The sequence below is a fragment of the Macaca nemestrina genome, chromosome 11 (genome assembly GCF_043159975.1).
Source record: "Macaca nemestrina isolate mMacNem1 chromosome 11, mMacNem.hap1, whole genome shotgun sequence".
NCBI classification, from domain to species: domain Eukaryota; kingdom Metazoa; phylum Chordata; class Mammalia; order Primates; family Cercopithecidae; genus Macaca; species Macaca nemestrina.
In genome coordinates this window covers 98,712,329-98,729,739 of record NC_092135.1, presented here as the reverse complement: position 1 = coordinate 98,729,739, position 17,411 = coordinate 98,712,329, and the positions used below count along the sequence as shown (strand labels likewise).

At 40.9% G+C, this 17,411-nt stretch overlaps 1 protein-coding gene and 1 long non-coding RNA gene across 6 annotated transcripts in view; one reads left to right on the top strand and one right to left on the bottom strand.

The window, feature by feature from the left end:
* Window positions 1–2,706: 2,706 nt before the first annotated feature.
* Window positions 2,707–15,132, bottom strand: LOC105468118 (basic leucine zipper and W2 domains 1). 3 transcript variants are annotated; one of them, XM_011718132.2, is made up of 12 exons: window positions 14,993–15,132; window positions 13,464–13,537; window positions 10,940–11,116; window positions 10,696–10,790; window positions 10,067–10,132; window positions 9,225–9,360; window positions 8,386–8,495; window positions 8,090–8,260; window positions 7,585–7,731; window positions 6,376–6,514; window positions 5,212–5,334; window positions 2,707–4,370 (listed from the first exon to the last, which is right to left on the bottom strand). In XM_011718132.2, exons 2-12 carry the CDS (start codon window positions 13,525–13,527, stop codon window positions 4,339–4,341), a joined length of 1,260 nt encoding a protein of 419 aa, XP_011716434.1. In that variant the 5' UTR covers window positions 13,528–13,537; window positions 14,993–15,132; the 3' UTR covers window positions 2,707–4,338. The 3 variants fall into 3 exon arrangements, with proteins under 3 accessions (XP_011716434.1, XP_011716433.1, XP_011716432.1); XM_011718131.2 differs by lacking the exon at window positions 14,993–15,132 and adding an exon at window positions 14,709–14,831; XM_011718130.2 differs by lacking the exon at window positions 14,993–15,132 and adding an exon at window positions 14,210–14,355.
* The window catches only part of LOC139357187 (uncharacterized), a 30,861-nt gene continuing 28,124 nt past the window's right edge, over window positions 14,675–17,411 (top strand). For 2 of the 3 annotated variants that reach the window (XR_011609975.1, XR_011609976.1), the window contains exon 1: window positions 14,675–14,812. This is a non-coding gene — a long non-coding RNA (uncharacterized lncRNA). The remainder of the gene's footprint in view (window positions 14,813–17,411) is intronic. The other variant, XR_011609977.1, reaches the window with a different exon arrangement.

Here is a 17,411-nt window from a genome sequence, read left to right as displayed (position 1 = left end):
TTAACTTTTAAGCACAGCCTTCAGGATTTCAGATTTAAAAAAAAAAAAAAAAAAAAAAGAAGCTGTAAACTGTTGTTGTCCTTAAGAATATTAGCATGAACTAGCGCCTAGCTTGTTTTGCCAAGGTATTTTTAAATGGTTACACTGACTGGAAACAGAACAGCTCAATTATGTTTGATTAACGCTGTAGCACCCTAAATGCACTACACAACCACAAACATTCTAATCATATCACAGTTTAACAAGGTATCCAGTCCTTCTGGATGAAGATGACAAAGCAAGGGATTCTGCAGATTTTAACCACTGTCCTCTCTAGGGCACTACAGTAGTCGCCACAAGCAGTTAAGCCTTTAACAACTGAGGTTCTGATTCAGGGTTACTAAAATGACAGTGATTGAGTACATTTAAAAGTATCTTCATCCCATCAACTCATTAAGAAGTGAGACTATACTCCTAGCATAAAGATAAAAGGATAATAAATACACTGGAAAATAAAAATAACTAGATTTAAAATGACTGTTAATTGCTTATAGTTAAGTTGGGAGAAAAAAAGTGAAGAGAAAGGAGTCAGGAAGCCTTTCTGATCCAGTTTCATATAATTGTGTCAAAGATTGTTAAGATATTAATCCACTTAAAGTTCTTGGACAAAAGCCAATTATAAACTCATTACTCTGAAGACAAAAGTACTTATCACATCATCCAGATTCCACTTAAATCAAATTAAGCCTATTGAAAACCTTTTTATTCCTGGCATTTTAACCTTTAGGCCTTAGTAGGCTGGGGAATAGAAAAACTTCATATTGATACTAGGGAACTAATACTGAACATGAAAAATCATAGCAAGGCAATTTACCAGAATTTGCAAATACCTATTAACCTATTTTACATGGCACCTGTAGACAGTATCTGAGGAGTATTTGTACAAAGGTAATTTGGTAGTTGAAATTAACACTGTACACTAAAACTTTGGCATCTACATTACATTTAAAGCCAACCAATAGTTGGTAGTTTCTGCAAGCAGCCTACTTATGAGAGCAGAGGTTTCTCAGTGAAATTTCAATACCATTTATCAGTGTTATGCCTACAACTTTAATTCATTCATCTAGAGGATTTTCACTGATTTTTATAAAAGGAACCCAAATGATTCTACTTAGTGATACATTTACAATCAGGTAAGAATCTGTTAAGACCTTGAAAGATAGTGGGAAATGCTTTGCTGTTGCCTGTGGTGGGTTAAGGTACAAAGCACAACCGGTGAAAGATTGGCTGAAAATGAATCTCATCTATTTTCTATTGACCCTGACAGAAAAACTACTACTTCACAGTATAGACATGCTTGCCAATGCAAAGGCCTATCACTAGGTCTTCTTCCCTTTTAAAAAAAACTAGAGCATGCATTCTCAATGGGGGTCAATCACTACCAAGAAGGATTAAAAAAATTTTTTTGGTTGGGCGCAGTGGCTCACGCCTGTAATCCCAGCACTTTGGGAGGCCAAGGCAGGCAGATCATGACGTCAGGAGTTTGAGACCAGCCTGACAAACATGGTGAAACCCCATCTCTACTAAAAATACAAAAATTAGCCAGGGGTGGTGGTAGCCGCCTGTAATCCCAGCTACTCAGGAAGCTGAGGCAGGAAAATTGCTTGAACCTGGGAGGCAGAGATTGCAGTGAACTGACGTCATGCCACTGCACTCCAGCCTGGGCAACAGAGACTCTGTCTCAAAAAAAAAAAAAAAAAAAAAAAAAAAAATTTACTCTTTGCATGTATAAAGCAGAGATACGGTACATATGCAGCATATCTATGGTATTAAAATTTATGGGGGACTCTATTAGAAAAAAAGTCTAAAAAGGCTGGGGGTATAATGGAAAAAAGCTTTCGAAAAACAATTAGAAGTCCAACCTCTTGGTCCCATGCATTTCCCCTAACTAAAATCATTATGCTATTTCAAAATATCCTGTAGCATTTTTGGTATATGGAAGGAAGCTTTTTTTTTTTGTTAAATAAGAATGGAATAAACATCTATATATATAATGAAATAACATCTATAACTCAGAGTAAGGCTAACAAACTTATGACCAGCTCTAAAAACTCATTTAGTTTCCAAGAGGAGACATCCTTAGAAACTGACACTGTTAGAAAAATCAACATTTATCCAATCATAATTAAAAGTATAATTTAACATCTATATTAAGAATTACGTATTTGAGGCCATACGCTGGCACTGGCACCTGAATTCTAAAATTACCACTTAAGATTCAGAATAGAATCTTTTTATATGGAATAGAATCTGCAGTCTTTTTATAAAGCATTCCCTTTGTTTACACTATTACTGTCACAGTGATACCCACTTACTATATTGTACTAAGAAACACTACTCTGTCATTATGAAGAAACAAACGATCAAAGATTATAATGTAGTTCTGGAAGATGACACTTTTTCACTATACACAGTATAAAATGGCACTTTATACGGCAGAAACATGCAATGAATTGGCTGTAGAAATATTAATGTAGTTTTAGCTACATCAGAATTCTGTGTAGGTGGTTTACAGTTTGGGAGTCTAATTATTACTTAATGGTATACAGATACAGTAAAGACATCTGAACACACAACATACAATACCACTAGGTAATAACATGGAATTTACAAAAAAAAAAAAAAAAAAAAAAAAAAAAAAAAAAAGACTGATGTATAAAGCCTAAGTGTAAGTATGGACTTTATTTTTTAAAAAAAAAGTCTTTTGAGAACTACAAATTACAAAGTAAAAGCAGATCACTACGTAGAAATCTAGTGAATACATTTTGTCTGTGCATGAAAAACTTTATCAAAGTTATTCATTTAACAAATTCACCCCATTCACAACAATCAGTTATAATATTCTTTTTAAGGTTCTATACCTTTATTTCAAATTATATTACATGTTATTCCCTCAAAATGAACTTTTAAATGACAAACTTTTGGCTCATAAGAATGGCACCTTCAAAAGGGGCGATTTCCACTCAGTCTCTGGTGGCATTATTCCAGGCTAGTTTCACCAGTTAAAAACCTTCAAAATGTTCACTTTTAACACAAAGTCTTCCCATAAAAAATGTGGCTACATTTTCCCCCCAATGACTACATACATAGATGGGTAGCAGCAAGAAAAGATGAAAATGAAAAGGCAGCCATTAAAATAAATGGATCAATTGTATACCAAGAAGTATCTGGCTCATGGCAATTAAAAAATGGCAACTAGGGTATGTTAATAGCCAGAGGCTTGAGTCATTACTGAGTATGTTAAGAGAACGAAGCCAGTCCAGTATGACCGAGTAGGAATATATAATTGTCATTGCACTTCATTTGTTATAGCAAATACTCTAAGACAATAGGAAATCTAAGCTATATCTAGATTCCCAATTAGAACATGCTGACCTTTAACATTTTCAACAATTTCTACTGGGTTTAGTACATCAGTCATTTTCTTCACTCAAACTCCGTTATGAGTTCTTTCCCATCAATCTAAGTGTATTCTGTGCATAAAATACCTTAAATGTTAAGACTTTTCTAAGGTTCATTTGAAAATGGCTGTATGAAAAGAATACCCATTTGTTTTGCCTGGAAAGATACAAACTAAATGCATAAGTTTCTCAAGGGGAAAAAGCTCAACTTTCTTCTTCCCATTATGATTTCCTAAACTTCTCAAGTCTGTTCTCCATGGCTTCTCTAACGATGAAACCCAGAGAGCAAACAATTGAGCTTTAGGACATCTGGAGTTAAAAATGCAAAAAAAAAAAAAAAAAAAAAAAGTTAACATGCAAGCAATGGTCCACATACTCAAGATTCATGTTAAATGAATTCGATTATTACATATGGGGTTTTCATTGATGAGTAGGGCTCCGGGCATGCCATATTATCACACAAATCATTGCCTTTTGAGACTTTGGATACTTTTCCAGTTTAATTTGCAAACAGAATTTTTATAACAAATTATTTTTTAACCAAATCATATCTTGAAAACTGTTTATAGAAAACCCAGGGAATAAAGTGAACTGTTCATTGTGGAAGTCCTTAAATTACATTATTACAGTAGAAAATACAGGAGGTAGAAGATAACTGAAAAGACTAATGCAACATTAGATTCAAATCTATAGCTCCTGTAGCTACTTAAAACATGGTTTTAGAAACTAAACCCAACATTTCCAGCAACCATAGAAACAGTTAAAATAAAATTTGCCATGAAAGCCCTTATATCATGCTTGATACAGGGAGGTAGGAAGATGTAAGAACCAGGACACATGAGACATGACATTTTATCTACAACTCCTGTTTGCTTTACTGAGGGTGTAGTTTCAAAATTCAGTCACCTTCTTCAGTTTCAGATTCAGATTCTAGAATAGGGGAAAAAAGCAAACATTATATATCAGAAAGCAAAGTACCCATTTATAACTTCAAAGCTTTTTTAAGATAGAGTCTCCCTCTTTCCCACAGGTCACAGTGCAGTGGTACCCTCTTGGCTCACTGCAACCTCTGCCTCCAGGGTTCAAGTGATCCTCCCACTTCAGCTTCTCGAGTAGCTGGGACTACAGGCGCCCACCACCAAAACTGGCTAATTTTTAAATTTTTAGTAGAGACAGGGTTTCCCATGTTGGCCAGGCTGGCCTCAAACTTCTGCCTTCAAGTGACCTGAATGCCTCAGCCTCCCAAAATGCTAGGATTACAGACGTGTGAGACACCACACCCAGCCTCCATATAACTTTGAAGCTGTTAAGGAATTTTATTAATACCCTATTTAGATGAGGGAGATATTCAAAAGCATTCACTTGGAAATCCCAAAATCTGGCTGGGTGCAGTAACATGTGTGATCCCTGCACTTTGTGAGGCTGAGGCAGGAGGGCTGCTTGAGCCCACGAGTTCAAGACCAGCCTCGGCAACATAGTGAGACCCTGTCTCTATATTTTTAATTACAGAAAAGTAAAAAAAAGAAATCCACAAATTTATAAACATTAAATATTCTCAAAAATTTCCATTTCACCAAAAACATTTACTATTATGGCTGAGCCATAAATATACTATAATAATTAAACTCTAGCTTTTACCACCTGCCTTATAAGTTAACAAAAATCTCTACTCCAGGTACAAAGTCGCATTAGAAAGAAGGAAGCACGTGTGAAGATATATTATGGCCACATTAAAATTAGCATTATCAAACAAACACAGGAAAATCCTTACCTTCTTCTGCATTTTTGAGCCATTCTACAAACTTTTTCATTTGCTCAAGGAAAACACTCTTCCCCTTCGCAACATGTGCATCTTTATACCACTTCAAAATGGGCTCTTCACTCAGGACTTCAGCTGGAAAGAAAACTCACTGCATTAGGGGAGTTTTAATATACTCTACTCAGACAGAGTTAGAACAATCACCTAATGTGCAAATGCCTGCTTAGCAAACAAACTGCTGAAAAGTTAAAAACATCCATGAGAACTGGAGGATAGAATAATGCATGTGTGCACACCAACTACACTCAACAGGATCAAGGCTGGTCTGATTAGTGCAGAATTTCAAAGTGTTATGACCAACTGCAATGGATTTTCTCCCAACAGAGGTCTCGTCTTTACTAACCACTAGACCAGGTTTCTAAAATTGGGATCAAGAGAAAAGGGAACGATAACTGAAATTGGGGTTGCTATAGAAGCACTCTGAACTGGTCTTGAAGGACTACTGAAAGTCAACACTGGGTGGGAGGGTAAGATGAACAGAAGCAGGATTCACACAGGCTGAAAACTCCAGAGCTACGACTATATAGAGCTAAGACTACAGGATCGGGTTTTTGTTTTTTTTTGGAAACAGGGTCTCACTTGTTCCCCAGGCTGCTGGAGTGCAGTGGCACAATCTTGGTTCACTGCAGCCTTGACCTCCTAGGCTCAAGCGATCCTCCTACCTCAGCCTTCTGAGTTGCTGGGACTACAGGCTTGCGCCACCATTGCCTGGCTAATTTTCTAATAGAGACGAGGTCTCCTTATGTAGTCCAGGCCGGTCTTGAACTCCTGGGCTCAAGCGATCCTCCTGCCTCAGGCTCCCAAAGTGTTAGGATCACAAGTGTGAGCCATCGAATCTAGCTGAACTTTGGGGAACGTACAGCTGGTTAGAGTATGAGGCAAAGTTTGAGGACGCATAATGATGGCTTTGGATTTCATACTTTAACTTGTGAATAGGGTTTAGATGTTTTAAACAAATACCAGTGCACTAAAAAGCACCCAATTTAATCGGGTGACTCATAACTAAAAGTAAAATATTTCAGGCAGCTGATGTCCAGATAACTCATCATTTGGATCATTTTGTATTTACAAGGATTTTTATTAAATGTTATTTACAAAATTCAAAATCTAAATTACCTTTATAAAAAAGCACCACTATTTTCTGGAAGGCTTTCATGAAATGAATGTTGTCATAGCAATACTCCTGAATCTTCAGTAACAGAGTCAGCTCAGACTGACCTTGAGTAGTAAAGGCAGCAAGTAGAGGGCTGTATTGCTGTTAAAGGAAGGGAGAGAAGATTCAGTCATTAATTACAAATAACCGTCCATTACAAAACTCCTACAATACAGACAATACAGAACTTAACTCATCTTTTATAATCACTGCAAACTATAGCTCATTTACCAGAAATTTTAAAAAGACGTGAGCCGCAGTGGCTTACGTCTGTAATCCCAACACTTTGGGAGGCCAAGGAGGTGGATCACTTGAGGTCAGGAGTTTGACAGCAGCCTGGCCAACATGGTAAAACCTTGTCTCTACTAAAAATACAAAAATTAGCCAGGCACTACTTGGGAGGCTGAGGAGGCAGAACCGCTTGAACCGAGGAGATGGAGACTGCAGTGAGCTAAGGTCACATCACTGCACTCCAGCCTGGGTGACAGAGTGAGACTGTCAAAAAAAACAAAACAAAACAAAAAAAACCCCCAAAAAACCAGAAAATTGACTTAAGTAGCTAAGTAAAATAAACAATACTATACCAAGTAGTCCAAGTAAATGTCAAACAATATTAGTATTTTCCAATACCTGCTTCAAAAGCAAACGTCTAATTACAGGCTTAAGTTCCTTTTCATCATGTTTTTTTTTTGAGGCAGGATCTCGCCGTCACCCAGGCTCTGTCTGACAAAACCATCGTAAGCTCACTGCAGTCTTGATCTTAAGGGCTCAAGCGATCCTCTGCCTCAGCCTCCTGAGTAGCTGGAACTACAGGCATGTGCCACTATGACTGGCTTTTTGTGATTTTTAGTAGAGATGAGGTCTCACTATGTTGCCAGGCAGGTCTTAAACTGAGCTCAAGCAATCCTCCTGCACTGGCTTCCCAAAGTGCTGGTTTTACAGGTGTGAGCCATTATGCCTGGCCAGGCCATATTCTTGTTTTTAATCTGTGAACCACAGACCAATTCAGAGGATTATCCTCAATAGTTAATGTTACTATTTGTCTATTTACTGGTGGGCCATCCCCGGGAACCACAGGATGCAATAAATCCTCTTTAAAAAGTATAGTCACAGTTCACTGATCCCCACATAAAAGCAGAATAGTTTGTTTTGTCAAGGCATGGTTCTAATACCTTCAAGTGCTTGATGGCTTGCTCTGCTACAAGCTCCTCTTTTTTGTTCCATTCCACAGTGCTCATTACACTTGACCAGACTATTCCGATGACAACTGGTTCTGGGATGTTGTTTTTTTTCATCTCCTCCTTGACATATAAAATTATCTGCAAAATAATCCAAATTTAGTAACAGAAGTCAGTTTTGATTATGTACATACTTCACACATCAAGTTTAGACCTTTAAGAAAAACGTAACAACTCCTTTTCCATGCAACTGGCAACCACATGTGTACCACATGGAAAGAGACCTTTAGAACTGAAAGATGCCCTGAGCTCCAGTCCCTTACATTTCTGGGCCTCAGTCAGGCACTAAAGAAGCGTATGCAAAAAACTGAGGCAAAGTTCCAGTATAACATCCTTACTATTAACTCAATCTCATCCTAGTGAAATAAGTTCCTCAAATTAGTGAAAATCTCTATGCTAGAAGCTTAGCCATAAAAAGACAGTTTAAACAAAAACTTACATCCTTAAATGGATCACCACGGGACATCTGTTCTTGAAGTTCTTTCTGGAGCTCCTTACGAGCTCCAATGGTTTGCTGATTCCGAACATATTCTGAAAGCTCTTTCAAGCCTGCCTCAGTAAAATACTTTGTAAAGTGTTCAACACTTTGCTTATTGGCAGGAAAGAGTTCCTAAAAGAAGAATTTATCTGGTTAAACTTTCTTTAAATCAGATTTAACACTTTCTTTTCAGTCTTAAAATGAGAAATTTCTCTCATTTACACCTGCTGGCAAGAATGGGAAGAAAAGTTACAAACCATCAGTCTGTTATCCATGCTGACTTTCCGAAGACTTGCAGCTACTGCATTGATATCTTTTTCGTTTATCCATGATTTAAAGAGCTTCACAGCAAAAGCTGCTGAAACTCCTGTAAAAGAAAATAGCTTACTTAACAGACGTACCTTCCTGGTTTCAATCACTGTATCCCCCTCTATATCCTTCCCTTCATAGTTCAATCACATGGGATTACGGACTTTCCTCACAAACTTAACCCTGAACTTTCCTGGGCCACAGTTTTATCACTTCTCCAATTTCCCTAGTCTACACCATTTGCGAATTGTATATTCTTGGCCAAGTTACTTAAAGTGTTTTCTAAAGTATAAATTGAGGGCAATAGTCTCTACACTTGACAAGGCTGTTGTGAGAATTACACTAAGGCAACTTAAATACTACTGTAAGCAGTTTTTTAAAAAAAGCTTCAAAAAAAAAATTACTGTACAGAATAATCTGACAATTGGAGCCAAACAGGGAGTTGATTTTCCCTTCCAGCTTGACATTTTCCCCAACATCATTTTCTCCAAGTCTCCCTATTGGTATTAATCTCTTCTGTAGTTCCCACAACATTTCTCATTGTATTCGCATTACATGTAACAACATTTTGTCTAAATCTGGTTATCTATTGTATTCCTAAAGAAAACCATTAAACCTGGATGCCAAAGGTATTCATTAAATGTCTAGTGAATTAGACTGAACTTATTAAATTTAAGGCTGGTTAATAAACGAAGACTTTCACAGAAGTCACATCTATGAACAGTAAACCATGCTCTTACCCACCCCACTCTGAGTCAACTAAAGACCATCCTTTAAGGTTGATTACCTTCTTTAACCAAATTCTCATTATAAAGGCTATTAAGAATGGACGCATTAAGTGTTCCATTAGCCAGAAGAACACCAGTCAACATAGCCAGCTTGTTCCTCTCTGACTCTGAAAAACCCTTTAAGAACAGCAGCAGCTGTAAAAAGTAAAACAGTTAAGGGTTAAAACAGCAATTACATTACATTAAGAGAAACAGTAAAGCATGTTATACTGGCTACTGGTTCAACACGTGGGCTCTGGGATCTAACCATCCAAGTTTACATCTAAGCTACAATACTCATTAGCTGAATGATCTTCGGCAAGTTACTCAACCTCTGCACCTCACATGTAAAATGTGGATGATAAAACTTGCCTCACAGGGTTTTTATAAACATTAAGTGAATTAGTATCGAACAGTGCCTGGTCATTGATAAACGCATCAGGTTTTCTGGGCATCTATATGCAATATTGGGCCAGGCGTGCTGGCTCATGCCGATAATCCTAGCACTTTGGGAGGCCGAGGGCAGATAACTTGAGGCCAGAAGTTCAAGGCCAGCCTAGCCAACAGGGTGAAACCCTGTCTCTACTAAAAATAGAAAATTAGCCAGGCATGGTGGTACATGCCTGTAATCCCAGCTACTCAGGAGGCTAAGGAACGAGAATTGCTTGAACCCAGCAGGCGAAGGCTGCAGTGAGCAGAGACTGAGCCATTGCACTCCCAGCCTGGGAAACAGAGTGACACTCCAAAAACCCAACCAACCAACCAAACAAAATTACCCCAAATCTGTGGGAGAATTAGGATTTAACATTCCCTCCTTCTAACCCTATTTTTTCTTTTCCACAAAGTACCTTATTCCTCATACCTTTTTTACTTCATCTTCAAAACCTTTCTCCAGGTATTTGTAGCGCCTGATTAACTTGTTAAAAACCTATGAAGAACATGAAATGAATTCAGTAACTTCATATATTTCTAGAATAGCAAAGTAGTAAACCTTTCACTGGATATAAGTTTATGAGCTGTTTATACCAGCTTGAGAAGAATTTCTAGTGACACATAAGAATGTCCAGGTTAGATGTACTTTAATTCTTTGCTTAAAATAATACAAACATAACTACATATGAAACTTTCCAATGAGATCTTGATTAAAAAGCTAATCAGCTCACAACTTATTTAACTTTAAAAATAAATATATGCAGATAAACTAGAGAAATCACAATACGAAAATGACTTTTTTAGCTTGACATTTTTCTTAAAAATTGAGTAATTTCAGGACAAATAGGAACAGGAGAGTTAATTTCATTTTTCCCTATTTTATTCACCTTAACACATCTTAAGTTTCTAATTCATCCCGTTGCACCAAGAACAGTCTCCCTAAAGTTTAAAATCAAATTCCTTCAACTTTCTAACCACAACTCTTAAAAGTAGAATATTCCTCAAATATACCACATGGATAGTAGCTAACTGAAAACAATTATGTTAAGTTTCATTTACCTGAGCAAATGCTTGCATGGTCTCTAGGTCTTCTTGGGCTGCAAACACGCAGACATCTGTACGCATCATGTCATCTGCCAGTGTACCACCTGGGGCTAAAGTTGGATAAAATCAAAATACAACACAAGGAAAAAAATCACTCCATTTTAACAAGTTTGCCAAATAGTTCATATTCTAGAGTCTCCATAATCTCCATACACTATACCTTTCTAAATTATTAAGCCCACAAACCCCAGACACTTACCCAGCATTCCACCAGCCACCAGAATGTCAAAGAGTGTTTCTGCATATCGACGGTAATCAAGTTTTGCTCCAGAAGCATCAAGAAACTTAGCTACTGCTTCCAAATCAGTACCGGTTTCAGTTAAGCCTTGAATAATACAGTCTTGAAACTGAGTAGGGTCAAACCTCTCTTTTTCATCTGGGGAGACAGGAGACCCAAAACATTTAGTTTTAAAAGATTTACCAAAATGTCACAAAACTATCACCTTATGAAGATGTAATTGTTAAGCAAGTTAAATTCACATCCTTTACATGTTTCCCCTCTGCAAGTGCAAGACAAGATGGCCCACTCACAAGAACTGTGCAACTTTTCAAACAATTTCACAAGTGAGCTAAATGTGCTAGTGTCTTGTGCTCCTACTGCCATGAGGCAATTTCTACTGGGAATGCCCTCCTACTGCCTCTCTTGGCTTTTCCAAAATTTAGGCCATCCTCTAACAGATAAATTTTATTACTTTCAGTTTTCCCTGGACACTGGAGCTCTTGATCCTTATCTTTAAATGTTCATAACAATAAACAACAAAAAAATTGAACCACTCCTTTGGCATTTATGAAGGTGAGCTTTACAAAGTACATTTAATGAACACCCAATATGACAGAAACTATATTAAGCATTTGCTTTAATCCTGTTAACAACTTTGTGAGGCAGATTTTTCCTATTATTCAGAAGGAAAACTGAGAGAGAAATTAGGTAATCGAGAGATGATACTGTGTTGTGTAGTAGTTCAGAGCATGGGCTCTGGAGTTAAACTGCCTGATTCAAATCCTGATCACCATTTAACCGCTTGAATTCCAGCAAACAGTCTCATTCGCCATGCCAGAATCCCCCTACTGTAAAATGGGGATAAGAACAGCTATCCCATAAAGCTGTTGTGAATACTACATGACATTAATAAAACAGAAAGCTCCCAGACCATAGCCTTGTGCACATACCTGACCTTTACTGAGTTGCTTTCACACACTCCATAATAGGGTTTTGCTTTCCCAATCTAGGCTAGATGGTATCTTAATTTTCACACAGTACTAGGGTGACAAATACCTCTGTGTGTCCAGCACGTTCCTGGTTTTAGCACTGAAAGTCTTGTGTCTGGAAACTCCCTCAGTCCCAGACAGGGATTGCTGTATACCTTACCCAGTACCCTAACCATCAACAGCCAGGCCACGAATGATCTCTATCTGGAACTGGGGAAGCGACATCTCCCCCAATGCTAATAATAATAATAATGATAAAGCTACTTGCTATTATTTATATCAAGGCAACATCAGTAATCCACATATTCAAGAGATACACTTTCCCATTTTACTGTCAAACTGTTCTAGTTTACAACTGCTCCTTAAGAAAATTTACCAACTAAGGTCGGGCGTGGTGGCTCACACCTGTAATCCCAGCACTCTAGGAGCCCGAGGCGGGCGGATCATAAGGTCAGGAAATCGAGACCATCCTGGCTAACACAGTGAAACCCCGTCTCTACTAAAAAAAAAATACAAAAAACTAGCCGGATGTAGTGGCGGGCGCCTGCAGTACCAGCCATTCGCGAGGCTGAGGGAGGAGTGGCGTGAATCCGGGAGGCGAAGCTTGCAGTGAGCCGAGATCCCGCCACTGCACTCCAGCACTCTAGCCTGGGCGACAGAGGCAGACTCTGTCTCAAAAAAGAAAGAAAATTTACCAGCTAAATCTAAATGAATCTGCAAAGACTAGAATCAAATCACACTTTGGTCTCCCCACCACTACTACAAGGGGACAGACAGCCTATGATTAGCGATTTTAAAATTCTACAATATATATCTCAAAATGTCTGCTACTTAACACAACTTATAACCAGTAGCTGACCCAGTTCTTCATTTCCTCAAAACCACCTGTAAAATAAGGTTAATATGCTTTTGACCAAAAACATTAAAAATATATGAGACTACATCTTATTTAGCTTTATATCACTAGCACAGCACTTTGCTACAGAATTCAACATTCAGCTAAGTACACACGAATGCAAAAAAAATAGTAATATAATTCTAATACTTTTCTAAGTCTGTATTTCAAAAGACATTACAATGTGAATCCTGTTCCACAATTAACTTCCATGGGTGAAGTCTGAGTTTTCTCTCACAAATCTTCACAAAATCTGGGTGACTACATTAGGAGTTCTCCTTTTATAAATTAACATCTTTGCTCATTTTAGTTTGCTTAAATAAGACTGCTTGCTAGTGAAAACAGAGCCCTTATTTTTGTTTTAAAAAGTATTTTACCTTCACACTAAAAAGAAGATTCATTAACCGGCTTAGAGATACATTGATACTAAAAATTAAGGCTTGAGCAGTAAAGCAGTAGAAATACTAAAGGTGTATGTGAATGGCAGTCAACGAGAAATTCAAGTTTCTTTCTGGTATCTTCTCTTGAGGCTTTAGTACTATGCAAGTGCCTGTTAGAGGAGGCAAGATACACAAGATATTCTGGAGGTTGGAAGAGACATCGAAACATAAATATTTACCTCTTTTTCTAGTTTTAAAACGCTGGCCTGATAGCGTTGGCTTTTGCTGCTTTTGATTATTCATAAAAGACACCCTAGGAAAGGAGAAATAAAGCCTTAATTTCAGTGCCATAATACTAATTTTTAAAATAAAGCATCAAACCTTAGTATAATCACATATGAATCAAATGGAACACGCACTCTCAGCTTGGTGAAAGCACAAAGAATTACCCTCACTTGAATCAAATGTACGCCAAAATCTGCATTTCTCTCTACAAGAAACCCTTCAAATTAGTATTGCGAACTACACTTTTAGGTGACATTGTAATGCTACAGTGATCACCCATCATAAACCTAATTGTTCAGTTTCCTCCACATTCTTCTTTACATTCACTTACATCTTCCACGACCACTAGGCATCGCAGAACGCAAAGGGAGATTACCACCATAGTCAGGAGGCATCCAAAATGTGTATGCCAATTCTAAAACACTGTCAAAAGGTGAACCCCTTCTTCTGATGGGCCTGGTTATATATAGGCACCACCACCCTGCCCTAGGTCATGCCTGTGATCGCAACAGCGGCCGCCTTGCACCACTCAGGCCTGCAAAATTAACAGCCAGCCCAGCCTCCTTCGCCCATATCCCACAGACCCAGCCTCCTCCCTGGGCACGTGTCTCCCAATCCGCACCCTTCCCATGCCTCCCGCCCAGGACCCCATTGGCCACAGCGGGGCGCCGTAGGGTCCCGCGGCTCCTTCTCCACTGACCCTGCCGCCTGCGGTGGCGGCCGCCGCAACGAGTGGACCACAGGTACTGAGGCGCTTTGCGCCGGGGCCCCAGCCGCCCCGTACATCCGCCCGCCCTCCAGCGAAAGCAGCGGCGGAGGCGGCGGCCGCAGTGGTGGTGGCAGCCCCTCCGCCCCGCCCGCCGGAAGCCCCCACGCGTACATCACCCAACAGAGGCCACGGTGGCTTTGTTAGCCAGGCCGGGCACGGCCCGGAGGGAGCCCGGCTCGGCCACTGCCTTCGCCACCAGCGCCGCGGCGAGCACCCGCACCCCACTTCCCGACCCGGGCCGCCGCCGCCCCTCGGCCTCCCTGCCGAAGCGGCGGCCTTTCAGGCCCTGGATCCGGCCCGGCCTCAAGTGGCGGCCTCCGTTCGGGCCCATCCAAGCCGGGCCGCATTCAGCCCGCCGCCTCCCTCGCCCTCTGCCCAGCCTCCACGGCCCGCAGCGTCCGCCCGGGGTGAGCGGGGCGCCGCGTCTCACCGAATTTAAGGCGAAGAGGAAAGAGCCAGAAATCCCCGATGTAGCGGCAACTGCGGCGGTGTCTCCTCTGCGACCGGAACTAACGCCAGGAGGAGGAGGGAGAGGTGCCACCCCCGCCCGGACCGCTGTCCTATCGCGAGATTTCTTCCCCTTGCCCCACCCCCCCGCCCCGCCCCGCCCTCATCGTGGCCTGTCGCTTCCGTCTTTTCCATTCCGCGCGGATTAGGGTGAGGGACCGGGAGAGGGGAGGGGAGAGACGTTTCAAGGCTTCTTTATTCCCTTACTGGGTTCCACGTCTCCTGGACAGGTGTCCTAGACTAGCTTATTTTTCTTCCGCCGCTGCGTCGTCCGCCCTCCTAACACACGGAGGGGTTGGAAGAGCGGAGCCGGCCCCCACCGGTCTCGAAGTTGGACGCGTCCTCCTGGAGTCACTCCCCGCCGGCCCCCTCCTCCAGCGCCGGAAGTCGAAGCCCGAGGGCGGGGGCGCTCGGGTTGTGCGGGGGCGGAGGCCGGTGGCTGGCATGGGGGCGTGGCTTGGGGAAGGAAGTCACACCTCGCCTCCGCCCTGACCGGGATGGGCGGAGCTCGCTCCAGCTGAGTTGCCTGCAGGGCGACTTTGCATTGAGGGGCTGTCTCGTTGTTCACCGCCTCCTTTAGGAGTGAAGAGGACACAGGCCGAGGATTCAGAAGGGGAAATTCTGTCCTCCAACCGCGGTCCCCGTGCCCTGCAGCGGTTGTGTCCCGAGTGTGGTGGCTATGGGGACTTGGAGAGCATCAGAATCCCTTGGAGGGCTTGTTAGAACAGACTGCTGGGCACCTCCCGTGGTTTCTCATTCTGTGGGCCTGGTGTGGAACCCATGAATGTGCATTTCCAACAAGTTATCTGTGATGCTGCTGCTGGTCCACACCTTGAGAACCCCTCAGAACAGGCTATATCATCAGGGAGCTGGGGTACGATCAGATAAGATAGTGCGTGTGAAAAACACTGGACGTGTGCAGATAGAGATGCACAGCGCCTCCAGGATGTAGCCCCATGTTTTTATTCACTGTACGGTAGTTTACTTCTCTCCAGTTGCTTCCTCACTGGTAGGAGGAGAGTGGCTTCTCTTCCCTAAACTTTTTGATAAAATAGTTTATTTCTTTTCCTTAATTAACTATATGACCTCTACCCCCACCCACCCCCCACAACTTCATGGAAGATTACTTTCTCAGCGTTCTTTCCTGAAATTATTGCCAAACCCAGTGATTCTTTCATTCTTCACCCTCTTTGCCTCCTCTGAGCATTGAGTGTTACGTCTCTCCTTGAATCCTGGCTCCAGCTATCCTGGTTACTCTCTGAATGTGGCTTCGCACGGTATTTGCTGATCTTTTTTCTACTGACACCTTTTCTCTCTGCATAATTTCTTCCGTGGCAGTCTTATACATTCTCAAGGATTTAACATTTACTCCACTTAAAAGAGTTCCAAGATCATCTACTGAATCATTAAGCAAATATTTGTTAAATCCAGGCTCTATGCCCTTCCAAGTTCAGGCAACAGCAGTGGGAAGGAGGCAGGAAACAAACTGATCTGTTGGAGGAACCTCAAGAAGCTGGTGTGACTGGGAGGGCAGTGGGGAGCAGAGGGAAGTGGCCGGAGTCGGATCTCTTAAGTATCTAGCCCCATCCTTTCTCCCAAGGCTCCAGTCCACACTATCTGGCATCTTCACTTCATGGCTGGTTTAACACTATCAGTGCTGTCGATTGCTCTTCCCCGAGAACTGTATTTTTCACATCTGAAGTTCTGTTAAAGGACAACGTTTCACAAATAAAAATGATAACTAATATGCACCTGTATGTATCAGGCACTCTTCTAAGCACTTTATATAGTAACCCCATTTGATCCTGAAAACTACCCTATAATCTAGACACTATTATTAGTCCCATTTTACAGATGGAAAAAACCGAGGCATCGAGGTCAAGTAACTTGTCTTAAGATCATAGAGCTAGTAAATGGAAGAGCTCCAGTTGAAGCCAGGCAGTCTAGCTTCACCATTATAATGCACTGCCTCACCACCAAGATCTTATTTATTCATTCAGCAAATATTTATTCAGCTAGAGGCCAGTAGAGATAGTGACACGTCAGGCCTATGGCCTCACAAAGCTTATCTTCTATTTTTGCCACGTTTTAAAATTGCATCATCTTTCCCCAGTACCACCTTGATTTAGGCATCTATTACCCCTAACTTAATGGGACTTTTGCAATAACTTCCTAACTCTACCATCCCCTTTCTCAACATTGCCAGAACAATCTTCTCAACTGCAACCTGAATCATTTCTCTTCACTGTTTAAATGCCTCTGTTTATACCCAGGGATAGCTCTGACCAATGTTTTTTGCCTTTACTTCCCATCACATTTTTGGTTCTTAACCTGCTATTACCATCCATTGTGGGGTATGTAGCAAATGATTTTTGACTAAAAATGGTTATTAAAGTAAGCAGATTATTTTCTTTAACTTGTAAAGTGTATTAAAGGTTTTCCTGAACTCCTGGCCTCAAATAATCCTCCCACCTTGGCCTCCTAAAGTGTTGCGGTTACAGACCACGCCCTGCCACTTATCTTTTCTCTGCTTTTGGGTGCACCCATGGGAATAGGTACCGTGCAGCTAGCAGGGGAAATGTTGTTTGTAAATTGTATTATGGTAGAAAAAGTTTCCAAACAATTG